At 46.2% G+C, this 16,353-nt stretch overlaps 2 protein-coding genes across 2 annotated transcripts in view; one reads left to right on the forward strand and one right to left on the reverse strand.

Moving 5' to 3' along the window:
• Window positions 2,379-5,382, reverse strand: LOC110255603 (basic salivary proline-rich protein 2-like). Its single transcript, XM_021064283.1, has 2 exons — window positions 3,949-5,382; window positions 2,379-3,772 (listed from the first exon to the last, which is right to left on the reverse strand). Exon 1 carries the CDS (start codon window positions 5,380-5,382, stop codon window positions 4,267-4,269), a length of 1,116 nt encoding a protein of 371 aa, XP_020919942.1. The 3' UTR covers window positions 2,379-3,772; window positions 3,949-4,266.
• The window catches only part of ARHGAP21 (Rho GTPase activating protein 21), a 138,575-nt gene continuing 128,204 nt past the window's right edge, over window positions 5,983-16,353 (forward strand). The window contains 1 exon segment of the mRNA XM_021064916.1: window positions 5,983-6,525. Within this exon segment, the coding sequence (XP_020920575.1) occupies window positions 6,448-6,525 (78 nt within the window). The 5' untranslated portion in view covers window positions 5,983-6,447.

Raw genomic sequence — 16,353 nt, forward strand, 5'->3', positions numbered from 1 at the left:
TAACAGATGCAAAGCATTAAATTAGTAAATCATTTACATTATTAATTTAAAAGAGGTGATGAAGGAAGAATCTTAGAAATTATTTATTATAGAAAATCACTCACTTTCCTTGATTACATTAGCTACATGCCTTCTCATCGAGGTCAGCTTTCTGTAGCTATTCAGTTCAACAAGAAAGTCTTTTTCAAAGGAATATTAGTAGATAATGTGTCTTTTTAATATTGTATGAATAAGAAATCTACAGTCTTGCCCTCAAACCAAAAAAAGGCTTACTCCTCTGAGGGCTGTTGGTTTTAGCTGCCTCAGACACATAGTTTTGCAAATGCTTCATCCCAAATGACACATTTCATCTGTGGAATTTGCTGGCAAACACTTGTGCCTCTTAGAATTGGCAACTTCTATATTGAGAGTAGAAATCATCCATAGATTATCACGGGATGACATTAGACCAGGGGCTAGGGCATTTTGGTTCTATTTCTGGCTTTGACATTATTCCTCTGATAATGGCCCACCAAAATAATACCGTGTCATTAACAAAGCCAAAATGTTATGAAGATATAGTTCCCATTTTTATTTATTTATTTATTTTTGCTTTATTATTATTATTATTTTTAGGGCTGCACCCGAGGCATATGGAGAGTCCCAAGCTAGGGGTCTAATCGGAGCCATACCTGCCAGCCTATGCCACAGCCACGCAGGATCCAAGCGGAGTCTTTGACCTACACCGCAGCTCATGACAACAACAGATCCTTAACCCAAGGTCAGGGATCGAACCTGCGTCCTCATGGATGCTAGTCAGAGTCGTTAACCACTGAGCCATGACGGGAACGCCATAGCCCCCAGTTTTAAAAACGTCTTGCCTATATTGCAAGAATTATAGTGTACAAGGTTGTTTTGTTGTTATTAATATAGCTGTAGTAATTTCTGAGGCTGTCTCAAGGGAAACTGCTCTGAAGTTAGATTCGAAGAAATCCACATGTATTACCTATGCTTGAAAGAGGAAAATATATCAGCCTTTCCAAGTAAACAAAAGTAAACTCTTAGCTCTTGCTTATCCAAATATTTGGGATAAAGAAAACGACCAAGACATTGACTGCAAAACCCACAGTTAATTCCAAATCTCCTTTCAGTTACAATGATCCCCAAACCTATTGTTTGACCAAATCGCTCACTAGAGTGGTTAACAAGTAGCCACCGGATTTAGGTTTGGCTGGTTTTCCTTTCTCCGGCCTTCCCGCTGGTGGAGGTGTTAATGAGAGAAACACCCAAGATGGGCAGCTGAAGAGAATGCCAAGGGTTTGATTTGCATCTTCCACCAATTATACTGTCGGCTTTTGGAATGAAGAATGAGGGGTGGTGGATGGCTGCCACTTCCCAGATGCCTAGAGGGTGTCCACGTTGGTTTACTCGGAATGCATCTAAATGAGCGCTCGGGCAGTTATGAAAGTATTGTTATTGCTCTATGCCTTCCGAGAGGAATAGACCTAATTTTTTAAACTGGGTTAATATGTCCCTAATAAATGCCAGTGAAATGTTACAAAAGCATAGAGTTCCTGCTGGGGAAACCAGACGTGTTGTTTTCATTTAAAAACTCCTTTATGTCTATTGTCTCATTTGATGCTGTCAACAGCCCAACAAGAGAAGAGGTGTTGTCATACTTGGAGGTCCCAGGAGAAGACTAGGATTCAGGTTTCCCACATCTTAGTTCTGTGCTTTTGCTCCGCTCCATCCAGATAGCCTAACGGACATAAGATAGATATGGTAGCAACTTACAATGGTTCTTAAAAACAATCCCCAGTTTTATTATTTTAAAATCTTATGGCCACACCTGTGGCATATGGAAGCTCCCGGGAATGAATCTGAGCCACAGCTGAGATCTACAATACAGCTGGGGCAACGCTGGATCCTTTTAACCCACCGCATTGGTGCAGTATGCTGGGGATCAAATCTCTGCGCCTCTGTATTGACCAGAACCACTGCAATCGGATTCTTAACCCACCTGACCACGGTAGGACCTCCACAATCCCCAATTCTAGAACACCATAATCATAGGGATCCCAGAAGGAGAACTGAATTAGTTACACACAAAGTACAATGATCAGTACACAATAAGAAGTAAATGTTAGCTAGTATGGTTGTTATTATTAAAATCTGTGTTAGAGGTTGGATAATGTTGTGGAGCAAAGCATGGACTCTGGACCCTACGTCCTGGGCTTGACTCCTGGCTCTGCCACATGCCTACCTCATTAAGTTGTGTGCAAAGCTCTTGGAGGAATACCCGGCAGAAAAGCAGTGCTTTGTTGATGGCAGTCACTATTATTATCTTATCTCTAGTACTTTTACACAGGAATAATAATTTGCCCTCGGTCATATGGTAAATAGTGGCCCTAGTCTAATCCTGAGCCTTCCCCTTATCTCTTTTAGAAATGTCTTTTTAGGTATTGTTATTTCCCCACAATTCCTCAAATGTGTTTTCCCTCCTTTTCCTATCTCCTTCCATGGCCAACACTTAGTCTCCTTTACCACACTGAAAGCCTTTTTTCAAAATCAACATTTTTAAAAATTTCCATTACAAAAACCTTAACCCAAGCCGTCCACGGCTGTGAGGGACTCAGTTTACGCCTTGATTATGCATTTGCATTTGTAAGGAGCTGTTTTGTGCTTAAAAGTGTTTTTCCTTTCTGGACACATTCTATAAGCCCACTAGAGGTACACTGCTCAAAGCCTACATTGCCATTCACTTCTAGTTCATTTACTCTACACTCTCCAGAACGGGATACTGCTATAGCGCAGTGGGCTATTCAGTAAATTACCAACTGACTGGCAGGCATTCCCTCTGTTTTATTCTTTTTTTTTTTTCTTTGTTATTGGCTGACTAGTTTTGTCAGGGGCTGTCAAGAACATGCAAATTTCATGGCCATATAAAGATGATCTAGTCAAAATCGTTCTTCTCATCAAGGATGAAGATTTAGTTGTATATTCGAAATGTTTGGCGCCTCCCACTCTTAGGAAGATGTAAAAACGAAGGCACAGGTATTCAGGCTCCAGGGAGTAGTTTTTGTTTTTTCTCAACAAAAAACAGGACCCAGGCAGCGAATTGAGAGCTGCGTGGGGAGGGCGGGGTGGGTGGAGTGCGGAGGTGTCTAAATCTTTTGGGGCAGAGTGGTAAGAAAGAAAGGAAAAGGTAAGACCCCAAAGCTTCTGGATTCCCCCCCCCACCCCCCCGCCGAAGGGTGGTGGCAGCTGATCCGACACAATAGCTGGCAGTCCCCCGCTGGCACGAGGAAAAAAAATGACCCTCAACGGCACCAGCAGGAGGACTGAGAAAATGAGGAGGGGTGTGTCTGGGAGGAGACGAGGATAAGGGTGAGGTGACAAACCGCGCCGCCTCGGCGGGGTCCTCCACTTCTGCCCCACGAGGACAGGAGCTGTGAGCCACCTCCCCGGAGGGGGGCGGGGTAGGAAGGGGAGACCGAGGGTGGGTGGGTTTTCCTACTGGGGCGGGGCAAAGGGTGGAGGGAAGCCTGAGTCAGCAGCCTCTGATTGGCTGGCGTCCTCTCGTCACGTTTTCTGATTGGGCCATTTGCAGCGGGAGATGTTGTGAGGGGCGGCGGGGCGGGGTGAACCGCCGGGGTCCCGGGCGCAGCCCCGCAATCAGGAGAGGAGGGGCGGCGGTTGTACTCCCGATCCGCGCCGCGGCGACCTGCGGTGTAGAGACGCGCCGCCACCTCTCTCCTCAGTTCTGCTAGCCGCGCGGAATTGTTCAACTGCCCTGAATATGTAAAAAGGGCAAGAGATTGAATGAACACCGCTTCGCTGCGAACCCCTTTCCCCGCAAACAAGAAGCTAATTTACAGTTGGGCGTGAAAGGACACTCCCTTATCTTCAAGTCCCACATCGCACCGCAGCTTCTCTCTTCTCCCGCTGCAGAAAGGGGCAAAAACTCACCCAGACGTGTCCCCCGCCGTCTGGGACCTGGGATCCCCCAATTCTGGGTATCTGGCTGTATGAAGGTCCCCCTCCCGGGCCCTGACGCGGAGCACCGAGCCTTCCGCAGCAGAAGCCCGGGTTCCTGGCCGCTCCCGCTCTGAGCTCGAGAGATTGGCGAAGGCGGGGAGGGTTTTGTGTGTCTGGCTTTGGGGGAGGTGTTGGGGGCGGCGAGGGCTTGTAGGTCCCGACACACATTGGGAGGGGGTTGGCGATCACCCCTCACCCCGCCCCAGGCTAATCCCCCTTCTCCAGCGTTGGTTCCCGGGACCATATTATTCAAGACAGAAAATATTCAGCCCCGGAGCCTCCCCTGGGGAGGGGAGGGGAAGGAGGTGGAGTGGGAGGAGGTGGATCCAGGGAGGAAGAAGCGAGAAATCCGCCCCCGGGAAACAGCTCGGCGCGGCAGCGGAGCGAGGCACTTCTGTCACTTGGTGATCGCGGGCGCCCGAGCGCGGCCCCGGCCCGGCCCGGCGAGGCGAGGGGAGAGTCCGGCGGCCGCCGCCCCGCCCCACGCCCTCCCGCGGCGGCCGAGAGCCCGGGGCCGGCCGGGGCAGGTCGCGGCGGTGCCTGGGAGCGGCCGGCCGGGGGCGGCGGCCTCGGAGCGCGACGGCGGCGGGCAGCGCCCGCTCGTCCTCCCGCTGGGTCCGGTGCGCGCCGGGCGTGCCGTCCGGGGACCGGCCGGCCGGGTGCGGATCTACTCGCCGCGCTTTCTCCGGTGCGTGTCTGCTTTATTTTCTGCTTCGGCCGACCCGGCGCAGCGCCGCCGGGCGGGTGGAAAGGGAGAGCCGGGCTCGCCGCGGGCTCCCTCCCTTCCCGCCACCCCGGGCCACCCCGCCCGGCGCTGGCGCGGGGCCGGAGGGAGCCGCGGCGGGCGCCCGGCGTGGGCGTAGGGGCCGCACCCGCGTGTGCGGAGCGGGGGAGGACGGCGGGAGGAGGGAAGGGCACAAAGGCCGGCGGCGGGCGCCGGGGTCCCGCCGGCCGGCCGTGGAGGAGGGGCGCCTCCCGTCCGCTCATGAATATTAACCGAGCCTGCGGCCTAGCGCGTCCCGGCCGGGCCCCATGCCCGGCCCGCGTCCCCGCCGCCAATCGCTGCCGCCCGCGGAAGCCGGGCCCGGCGGGGCGCGGCGGGTGAGCCCCCTCGCTCTTGGCCTTTCCCTCGGGTTCCCCCACTCGTTTTTGAAAGTACAAATTTGGGCCGCCCTTCCCGGGAGATCGAGATCCCCGACCCGCCTCTGGAAGGGGCGGGGGAAATAGTGGTAGGTGGGTGGTGGTTTTCTTTTTCCTATTTCCCCCCCCCCCCCCCAAGGTGGACACGGAAAAAGGGGAATATCGTGTCGGGGCGTTGATTGGGACGCGGCAACTAAATGAAAGTTGCTGGGGCTGCGGCTTCATTTCTATAGCTCCGGAATAATGCTCGGGAGAGGGAGTCCCTCCCGCCGCCGCAGCCGCGCACGCCTCCCCTCCCGGCCCCGCGCCGTCTCCGCCCAGCCTCGCCGCGGGCCAAGGAAAACAGCCGCCTCCTCGGGGACACCGGCCGGCTGGGGCGGAGGGCGGGCGCCCCGGGTCCCCCAGGCCGCCTCGAGACGCCGGCCGAGGCGCTGGCTAAGTCCGATCCTGGCTTTTTGTTTTTATTTGGGCCAGCTGGGGAGGCGGCGGGGAGCAAGGAGGGTTTTTGAAAAAGTATTATCCCATTTTAGTCTCGTGGGGAGCAAACTTCCCTTAAGTCTCCTCAGCTGGGTGATGCGGAAGAACAGAGACGCCTCTTCTGCCCAGAAAATAATGCTCATTAAAATGCACTTGAAAAGGGAATGTTTTGACGGCTTCACAACAGCCAGGCATGTTTGACGCAACCACCGTGCAGCTCTGATGTTACTCATTTTTTTCATGATTTATAGATTTTTTTCTTTTTCTTTTTTTTTTTGTCGTTGTTGTTGTATGGATAGATTCTTTTATACGGAGGTTCATCAGCGTGGACCGCATTATTTTTCCGAGTGTTGGAAAGGCGAACTTGGGCTAGACGTGGGCGAGTCTAAGGTCAGCGTCTGGAGAAAGTTCATGCCCTTTAACTTTTCCCTCCTCTAGGAAAGATCTCTTGGGCAGAGGCTTCGCGGCGCACTCAGATTGCTCTTGGAGTCGGGAGAAGCGCTAGGACGAAGGGGACCGCTTTCTGCAGCTGGCCTCACTAGCTGCTGAGGAGGAGACCTGTCGTCTTTGTTTTTTCCGTCTCGAGAAATGGACGAAGACGGGGAAATCGTTTGAAGTCCGAAGAAATCATCTTCAGGGCATTGCGGAGGGGCTTCATCAAAACCTTCATCCCCCGGCCCATTATTTGTCTCACTTAGCCCTGCACCTTCTGCGGAGCCTGGTGTGGAATTCTTACCTTTTGGGTGTGTGGTGGCATTTCGCCCCCAATGTGGACTCCCAAGGGTTGGCCCCTTCTTTGTGATTTGAAATGAAATGATGGCCACACGTCGGACTGGTCTGCCGGAGGGAGATGGTGACAAGCTCAAGGCCTGCGGGTCCCCCACCTGTGAGGTAAGCGCTTGAGGCAGGATCCCTGCCCGTCTGTGGTGGCCTGTGTCTGTGAGGTGTCCTGCCGGTGGCGGGGGTCAGCTGCCACACAGCCTAGGAAGAGGCTTTTGGGGCTTTGGGCTGGATGGTGGGAGGACCCCAGCTTGACCAGTAGAGAAGTGAAACGTTGCCCGTTTTTGTTTCTAGGAACTTCCAGTGATCCCCGCTCCCCCCTTCTCCCCCCCAAGGATATTTTTCCTTTCTTACTTTGAAATGCCTCCATCTTGGTCATCTCAGAGCATGGAATTCTCTCTTTTTAGGTGGTTGGGAATGCTGCAAGCTTCGGTTTTCCGAGTCCCCATCCTCCAGTATTTTTGGAGCTGGGCTGGTTAGGGAGTGGCTTTGTACATTTCGTAGGTGTAGCCAGGGTTTGCTCGGGGGCTGGAAGGCTGGTGGCTCCTGGACCACCTCCTCTTTGATACTGAGACACGGCTTGACTGATTGCTGTTGCTGTGGATTTCTACTTTGGGTAGAAAAACAAGTGTTTTCCCTTGGACAGTTTTTAGGCACACCCTTGGAAAACTGCTTAACGGAGCTGTAATTCCAACTCCCTTAAAAATCTTCCGGCTTTCCTGTTCTTTTATTTATGCCCTCTTTCACTGCTCCGAAGTCCTGCAGGTGTCAGCCGGGGCTGTCAGGTGGCTCACATTTAGCGTCGGCTGTCAGGTGGATTGCATTGCCTTCAGACCAGCGTCTTTGGAAGGGCCCGGTAGATTTTACCCCAAGCTTTCTGAAAATTTTTGAGTAAGGCAGGGCAGAAATAGAAAATCCATTGGTCTGTGGCACTCCTGTGTCTTGTTGCCTCTCACATCTTTTTTTCCTCCTTATATTTGGAGTTTACTTCTATAATGAAGATTTTGTGTTGACTTTGTTACTGACGGTTTCTGTAATTTGCTTGCTAAGAGTCCTGAATGTTGTTTTTCTTTAGACTTTGCTTTTGAGTTGCCTGTATTTTTATGGAAAGGTTGAAGATTAGATAACAATAGCATTCTCCAGTGAGCCGTCACATTATATTCTTTGGTGCCTTGTAAATGTTCCTTTTTAACTTCGCGGTCATTCAAACAAGGTTTGGTTCTAAGTGTGTGAGTGGTTGGCATTTTAATAAAAAATGGATCAGAAGTTAAATTTTCCATTCCTAAAGCAGGCAGAGGAACTCATTTCTTGCAGCCTACTTCATTCTGGATTAGAGAGTTTATGCAGAAAACACAGCGAGGTAGGTACAGTGTGCCTTACTGTACAATTTGCTAGAACGATAGGTTTACACTTAAGAAACAGTGTTTTACCTTTCGACACCTGTAAACACCTGCTTGCAGCTAAAATCGTGATTAAGTGTAACACCACAATCCTCTGATCATGGTGAACCATAATAACGCCTTTGGAAGGTCTACCTGCAACTTTGTGATTGCTTAATGTGTATTGTTGTTCCATAATGACAGGTACTGTGGTCCTAAAGCCTTATTTGTCATTGTCTTGGGAATACTTTAATTAGCATGCTATTTGCATTATATTTGCAAGCGCTAATGTTATTTATTTATTTATTTTTGGTCATTTAAGAGCTATCCTGGAAACCAAGAATTTATAGTAGACGCATCTTGTCCTTGGCTAGAAAGCAGTGTTCCCAGTTGCAAACTTGGCTTTTATTAACAATGACAGTTACGAATTTTTTTCAAGGGCTGTGAAATTTGTTTTCATTTGGACCTTAGTGCTGGCATAGCCTTAGTATTTCTAGCTTGGGGGCCAAGAAAACATTGTATTATCTGTATTTTGCTCATTTAGACACTCTATACAGTCCTTGAGTTTGGTATTAAGCTGTGGTGGTGTTTGGCTTTTTAAGACGTAGGCAGACAGTTTGCTTAGGTTCTCTGTGAAAATAGAAATAAAGGGGCTATATGCTGTTACAGAATATTTTAAGATTCCAGGGTAAGGTGTGAAGGCAACCTGTATAATTACTGCCTCTGTTTAATTGTCTCTTATTGATAACTGTCGATGCACATTAACTCTTGCTGGATATTTATTGGTAATAAATAGAAAGTCGCCACTGGAATACTTGGGGTATCAACTTTGGGTTGATAGATATTTAAGTCTTGGAATCTTGCACTTAATTCTTGTGCTTAATTTTATGAGAAGAATTATATTCTAGAGTAGAACTGTTACTCTTTAAAATGTAAAAATAAAAAGCCCAACAGCTAAAAAACAAATCAACCCCAAACCCCCAAAAGCTATGTTCCTATATGTGTACTTGAATAATACATTTGTGTGTGTTTTTACATAACCAAGAGACCAGCTCATATGTTTTAATATGAATGGTATTAGCCAAAAATTAACTTTGTAGGACAGAGGAAATCAATATAGTGAATTAAAGGAGTCCCTGTTCTATGCCTTAGCTAATTGGCTAACTCCACCTTCTATGAATAAGGTCTACTGCTTTGTTGAAAAACAATTGGCAGTCTCTTGTCTGTCTTAAGTATTAGAATCGGATTGTGTTGGCTGTATGAGTAAACGTAGGCACTACCCTCTAAGACTATATCAGAAGTTTCAAAAACGAACAGATTACCAAGTCTTCAAATAAAGAATTGTGACAGTTTAGTAAGGCTAGCACAGTTGTATTCACACACAATGATATTCTTTGCACATCTAAAGATGTATTTTTCAAAATTGATTTCATTCACTCTGAGCCCGATCAGAGTCTTTTGGGTGTATGTGCGCGCGCGCGTGTGTGTGTGTGTTTCTCCTCTGGGTGCATATATGTGTACATCTGATCTGTGACCTAGCCATGTATAACTCTGTTCACAAAATAACTTTGTATTGACTCCACAGCCTGTGGTATTATCAGCCGTTTTCATGTCATACATATAGTGTTTCTTCTTTATGATTGCTTTGATTGCTTTTTTTCCCAAAGCATTCTAGACCGCATTATTTTTCCTATTTCTAACATTTATTTCACTTTTCATCTCTAGTCCACAGGGTTGTCCAAATGTTTAGCACTGGACTGTCTATTAGTAAAACAAACTTCTTTACTCATGCTAATTGATGGAGTTCATTTTATGTTTTGCTGCTTCCCTTTGGCTAAGATATTCCTGTGATGAAATGTATTATAAGCTGATGAAAAATATTAGTTGGTTTTGGAACAGCGTAATAGTAAAATAAGGCATTTTCTGTGCATGAATTCATCCATATGAAAATTCATACTTGGGCTCTTCTTTCTGGAGTACTGCACACTTAGCTTTTATCTCAAACACCCTAGTTCCATCTCAGACTCTCTCTCCCTCCATCTCTCTCTCTTTAGGCTGCTTCTTCCTCTGCTGCCTCATTCCTGTAGGTTTTTTTACCAGGTCCGGGCCTTTCCATTCCTCTGCCCTTTTCTCACTCCCTGGGTTTCATTTTACACCCTCCCAGGGCTTTAATCTACATGCCCGTGATTCCTAATTTACAACTCTAGCTCAGATTTTATGGCTGCTCTCTAGACCCAGATAGCCAATCGCCTATTTACCAAACAGTTGTTGCTTGTACTTTTTTGTTTGTTTTAGGGAGTAGCACTACCAGTTACTTACCTGTCCAGGTCAAAAGCCAGGCTCCCATCCTTGACCCCTCCCTCTCCTCCTTGCTCCTGTCTAAGTCCCTGGTGAGTCCACATTCCCAATCCCCCTGCCACGCCCTGACTTCAGGTCTGTGGCATCTGGGCTGATGAATCATGGACCAGGCTCCCAACTAGCGTCCCCGCCTTGCCCCTTCCAGCTCTGGACCTGCCAGCGTGCTCCTCCTGAAATAGAAAGCTGATCTTTGCATTCCCCCGCCTGAAACAGTGTTCTAGCTTCCCATTGCCTTTGGAGTAAGGCTCCAGCTCCCGAGGGGCGTCTTAGATGCCTTCTGGCCCGCCTTTCTCCAGTCGCAGTGACCTCCTTCTGTACTTCCAGTTGCGCTCAGGGCGTCACGATGTCTCTCTTCACTTCAGGTTTTACATAGAAATCCTTTTCTTTTCCTCTCTCTTCCTGCCAGTCTTCCCTCCTCCACCTCCACCCCTCTCCTGGCTCTTGTTTCCCATCATTCTAGTCTTTTCTTCAACATCACTTCCTCCGAAAAGCCTCCCCTGACCTTCCCAGGCTAGGTTAGCTGGTCCTAGAGCGTTACCCGCACACACTGGGCTCTATCAGGAAGCGCACTTACGAGTTTATCTGTATTCTCAGAAAAACGGGGAACAGGTTTGTTTCTCCAGCACAAGGCGCATAGCAGGTGCTCCAGAAATACGTCAGATCAATGCGTGAACACGCAGGAGAGGGTTTAGTTTTTATTAACTGTTCGCGTAGCTTCCAAACACATCATCTTGATTGTCCGCATGCCTCACCGTCCCTCCTTCCTGGTCGTGGAAGTGTCCTCAGCGCCTCAACCTGCTAAGTCTTCCTGTGCCTCAGGGCTCAGGTGGACCCTCTTTGCTTCTCTCCAGTCCCAGTTTCATGGTTTTAAATATCTGGTTTTCAGTGGTCATTCCTATACATGCGTATCTACATGTATACTTGAGCGTGTGTGTGTCGTGTTGTGTTTGCATTGTAACCTCTCCCCTGAATTCAGGTTCCTGCATCCAGCTGACCTGCCCACTCGGCACCCCCACTTGATGCATGAGACGTACCACATCCCAAACCTAATTCCTCCTTCTCTTCATCCCTTCCCCAGCTCAGCTTCCCCGGCCTCCTCATCTTAAGCCACAGCCCTTCCACCCTTCCAGGCAGGCGTCGGGGAGTGACCTTTGATCCTTCTTGGTCTCTCTCATTCGTCACACCAAAGTTGGGCAGCTCCAGTCCTGGCCAGCCTGGAGAAGTCAGATCCTGGCACCCCTCTGCTCTGGTTCCTCCAGTGGCTTCTCATCTCCCTCAGCATGAAAAGCCAGAGTTCTCACCACACCTGCAGAACCCTGGACAGCCTTGCCTAGGGGCTCTCCCCGCTTCACGCTGTCCTGGACACATGAGCCTGGTGTCCCTAGAGCCTTCCCAATAATGCACCCTCTCCTTGCAGCACTCTTCGTGCTGTGTCTGCAGGGCCAGCTTCCTTGACCCCTCCAGCTGTGCTTAGAGGTCACCTCCTGGGAGATTCTTCGCTGGCCGTTCCCTCCCTGCGCCCCAGGACACAGCTGCCTTCCTTGCCACGTTTTTCTCCCTGTCACTTACTCTATGTCTGATGTGCTTCTCAGGTACTGATGTGGACAGATGAAGTATGCAAGTGTCGAGCACAGTCTGTTTTGTTCACCCGGTATTTCTCATGCCTGGAAGGCAGGCAAGCATGTAGTAGGCATGCACATAATTTTTTTGAATGAATGTATGAAGACAAGAAAAATTTCCCACATGTTTTTGAGCTTGCATCTGGAACATGTGTAACGTGTAAGTCCCTCATTTAGATGATATGGTGTGAAGTGTAGGCTCTTCCTTAGACCTCTGTCTCCATTAGGATGGCTTTTCACATTTTTCTTTCATCTTTCTTACCTTTGGACAGCTGGTAACCAAGTAACAGTAACCAAGGCACTTGTAATACAAATGTATGTATTTGCCCTAAGGTGAGATAGTGGTAATTAACAGACTAGTGAGAGGGGACATCTGACTGGTGGCAAAGTATGAAAAGCCCATACCGTCATCCCTTAGTATCCACAGGGCTTTGGTTCCAGGCCCCCCACCCTGTGGAGAGCAGAATCCTTGGATGCTCAGGTCCCTCATAGAAGATGGGCTCTTTGCATATGCTCTACACAGCTTACACTTTAAATCATCTCTAGAGTACTTACAACACCTAATACAATCTAAGCACTATTTAGATAGTTGCCAGTGTGCAGCCAGTTCAAGTTTTACTTTTTGAAACTTTTGGAATTTTTCCCCCCGAATATTTTTGATGTTTCATTGGTTGAATCCATGGATGCTGTACTTTCAGATACCGTGGGCCAACTGTAGGTCTGATGTTTTCATTCCTTTTTTTGTGTGTATGTGTGTCTTTTTCTAGGGCCACACTGGTGGCATTTGGAAGTTCCCAGGCCAGGGGTCGAATGGGAGCTGCAGCTGCTGGCCTACACCACAGCCAAGCAGGATCAGAGCCGCTTCTTTGACCTACACTACAGCTCATGACCATGCCAGATCCTTAACCCACTGAGCGAGGCCAGGGCTCAAACCTGCATCCTCATGGATGCTAGTCAGAGTCATTTCCACTGAGCCACAATGGGAACTCCTGATGTTTTCCTTCTTAAAACAGTTGGGCAGTCTATGAATGTTCCTTGTATTTTTAATTTTTTTAATGTCATAATTATGTCCTTATGAGTTAAAAAATGATCACAACATTGACTATGGCAAAATGTTAACAGTTGTTAATTCTGGATGGTGAGAACCCTGGAATTATTTTTGTATTTTTTCTTTTTTAATTCCAAAATTACAGTAAAAAGATGGTACAGATTTTAAATATAGGTAATATAGGAAGTTCCCTGCTGGTGCAGTGGGTTAAGGATCCAGCATTGTCACTGCTGTGGCTCAGATTGCAGCCATGGTGCGGGTTCCATCCCTGGCCTGGGAGCTTATGCATACTGTGGGTGAGGTCCAAAAAAAAAAAAAAAAAAGGTTGTATGTTACCAGTCTTGCGAAAATCTGGTTTCTAGCAAACCTACACTGCTTAAAAATAATAGACACTATTTGTAAAGGATATACATTATTCAGAATAATACTTAAACATTAAAAAATAGAAACATGTTTTCTGTAGTGGAAAATTGATTCTAGGCTAATTATAGTACAGTGTAATACAACACTGTTAACTTGAATTGTGTGTTCCTTCATACACCTGAATCTAAATGGCAGAATACCATTGCATGTCAGAAGCTTTACAGACTGCGAGTTAACAGATTAAAAGTGGAGCCTGTTGGAAATTAAGAGCAGCAGTGGCAGCAGAGCGGTATCATTAAGCAGCATTTCAGCAGCAGTCTGGGTTTGGAGGTCCTGAGTGGGACCTGTCTAGATAAGAGCCATCAACCATATGAGGGCCCAGGTCCAAGGAGATTGCTCCTCCGTTGTTAGTGTGACTTAGCATTCATTTCTTCCAGGTGAAACAATTTATGAAGTCCTTATGCCTTGATTACAGACTTCTCTAAGCCTTTCCTTGTTTCTACCAGGTCACATAATCTGGTACAAAGTGATACTCAATTTCTCTTGTTCTTTGTTTTGTGAAGGGACCTGTCATCTTGTTATCTGTAGCAGCATGCTGATTTAAGTATGGGCAATGCTGGGTGAAGATGCACAGATGCTGTTATCAAATGCAGCTATTTTCTATCACAGAAAGACCATATGGTAGGCACTTGTTTTTCTTTCTGGTTGATGTGATTAGATTAGCAAAATGAAAGGTTATTGGCCTAAGATAGTATTTATTTCATTTTAATTGAAGGTAAGGAATTAAATGTATTAAAAACATTATGAACCGTCTCCATTCTGTTGGTTTGAAGTAGGAAGATATCTTCTTCACTCAAAAGCTGTTTTGGATTGCTTCTACCAAAATCGTTTCTTAGTTTAAGTTGTTGAATTAAAAAACCTGAGAATTATGCAGTTTATTTCACAACAAGATCTGAAAGATGGCCTTTTGTACCTTTAAGATAATCTGAAAGACAAACGGATATATTGTACTACAGGTTGAAGAAAATGTGTTGGGAATTATTTTTTCTAAGTCCTTCTTTTTTTCTAGTTGACTATTAATATGGAAAAAAATTCCCACTGTGTAGTTTTGTGAATAAGAGAATAGATTAAGAACTCTAATGGGATATTTCTGAATATTCATCTGTTCGGAGGAGAGTTTTTAGGCAGACCAGAACAAACTATTATTATCAAAAAATGGCAAGTTAAAAGAGTTTATTTTCCCTTAGACCAGCTACTGGTGAACCCTCCTTCTGCTTGGTAGTGGGCGTGTTTTTGATCAGACTTGGTTACTCATTGCCTTTTCCCCTCCTTGCTTCTCTCTCTACTGATTGTGGCGTGGTTATGAGTAGGGGAGACATGTATGTGGTCTGCTTCTAATCCCACAACTTCTTTGTCCTTATAACCTGATGAAGACATCGTCTCTTGACTTAGACTCTTTTGTTCACTGCATTAATCTTTAATATATCTTGACAGGACTTCTATTCTTGAGATCATCTTGATTTTTCTCTTTCAAATGGAGAATATCCTTAAATATCAGGAGCTGGAGAGCTGGGTTTGTGATTGCATTTCCTCTGGGTATGTCTTAGCTGCCATGATTTTAGGGATTAATAGGGTTTTTTTTTGTTTTTTGTTTTTTTGGACCTTGAGATATGTAGACATCTTTAATCCCCACTATTTTCCTAATAAATATAGACACTGTATTTAAAAGAATTTCTATTTGCTTACAAGAGTGAGACCTACGTTTTCCTCTGGGTTCTACAGATTGATTTCTGGAAGTGTTACATACCGAGTAAATGTGAAGGGAAAGAAGTACTCTGGGTACTTCTTTCTAAGTCCTTCTTTTTTTCTAGTTGACTATTAATATGGAAAAAAATTCCCACTGTGTAGTTTTGTGAATAAGAGAATAGATTAAGAACTCTAATGGGATATTTCTGAATATTCATCTCTTAATCTATTCTCTATAGATTAAGAACTCTAATGGGATATTTCTGAATATTCATCTCTTAATCTATTCTCTATAGATTAAGAACTCTAATGGGATATTTCTGAATATTCATCTCTTAATCTATTCTCTTATTCACAAAACTACACAGTGGGAATTTTTTTCCATATTAATAGTCAACTAGAAAAAAAGAAGGACTTAGAAAGAAGTACCCAGTTTTTTTCTTTCATTCTTTCTTTTTTTTTGTCTTTTAGGGCCACACCCATGCAATATGAAGGTACCCAGGCTAGGGGTGGCCTCCAGCCTACACCATAGCCATAGCAATGCCAGATCCAAGCTGTGTCTGCAACCTGTGATCCTTCAACCCACTGAACGAGGCCAGGGATCGAACCCACATCCTCATGAATACTAGATGGGTTCTTAACCCACTGAGCCACAGTGAGAACTCCTGGGCACCCCATTTGCAGATCTTTTTGTTTGTTTGTTTGTTTGTTTGTTTTATTTTTTTAGGGCCGCACCCCTGGCATATGGAGGTTCCCAGGCTTGGGTCAAATCAGAGCTGTAGCTGCTGGCCTACACCACAGCAGCGCCATCAACCCCATATCCGAGCCATGTCTGTGACCTACACCACAGCTCATGGCAGTGCCGGATCCTTAACACCTTGAGAGAAACCAGTTATCGAACTTGCGACACTAGTCAGGTTCATTTCTGCTGAGCCACAACGGGAACTCCCTGCAGATCTTTATTATAATGCTTTTAGGAAACTGTTTTCAGTTTACTTTTCATTTAATGGTATATTTTAGACACCCTTCTCTGCTCATGAGGGATTAATATATATATAAGTATATATAAAAATATATAAGCATATATACATATTTCTGTATGTGTATATATATATATATATATATATATAAAATCAGTTTTATAAATAGAGGAAACTCTTAGGAGTACCATACAAAGGTATTTGCTTACAAGAATTGTCACTACTAATTTTGTATGACTCTGCAGGACAGAACTAGGATCAGCAGATGGACAGATGGGCCAAGTTTCAGAATTCGGAAGAAAATCTTTTGTCTAATTAGAAGTTAACTGAAATTGAGTATATTCTTTGCAGAGGTGGAATGACTTTCAGTTAGGGGATTACAGAAGGGATGCCTGCTTTGGTAGGAATTTAAATCAGGCAAAGCTGGATGATCATTAGAATTACCT

This window comes from Sus scrofa, chromosome 10 (genome assembly GCF_000003025.6).
Source record: "Sus scrofa isolate TJ Tabasco breed Duroc chromosome 10, Sscrofa11.1, whole genome shotgun sequence".
In the NCBI taxonomy this organism is placed as follows: Eukaryota; Metazoa; Chordata; class Mammalia; order Artiodactyla; family Suidae; genus Sus; species Sus scrofa.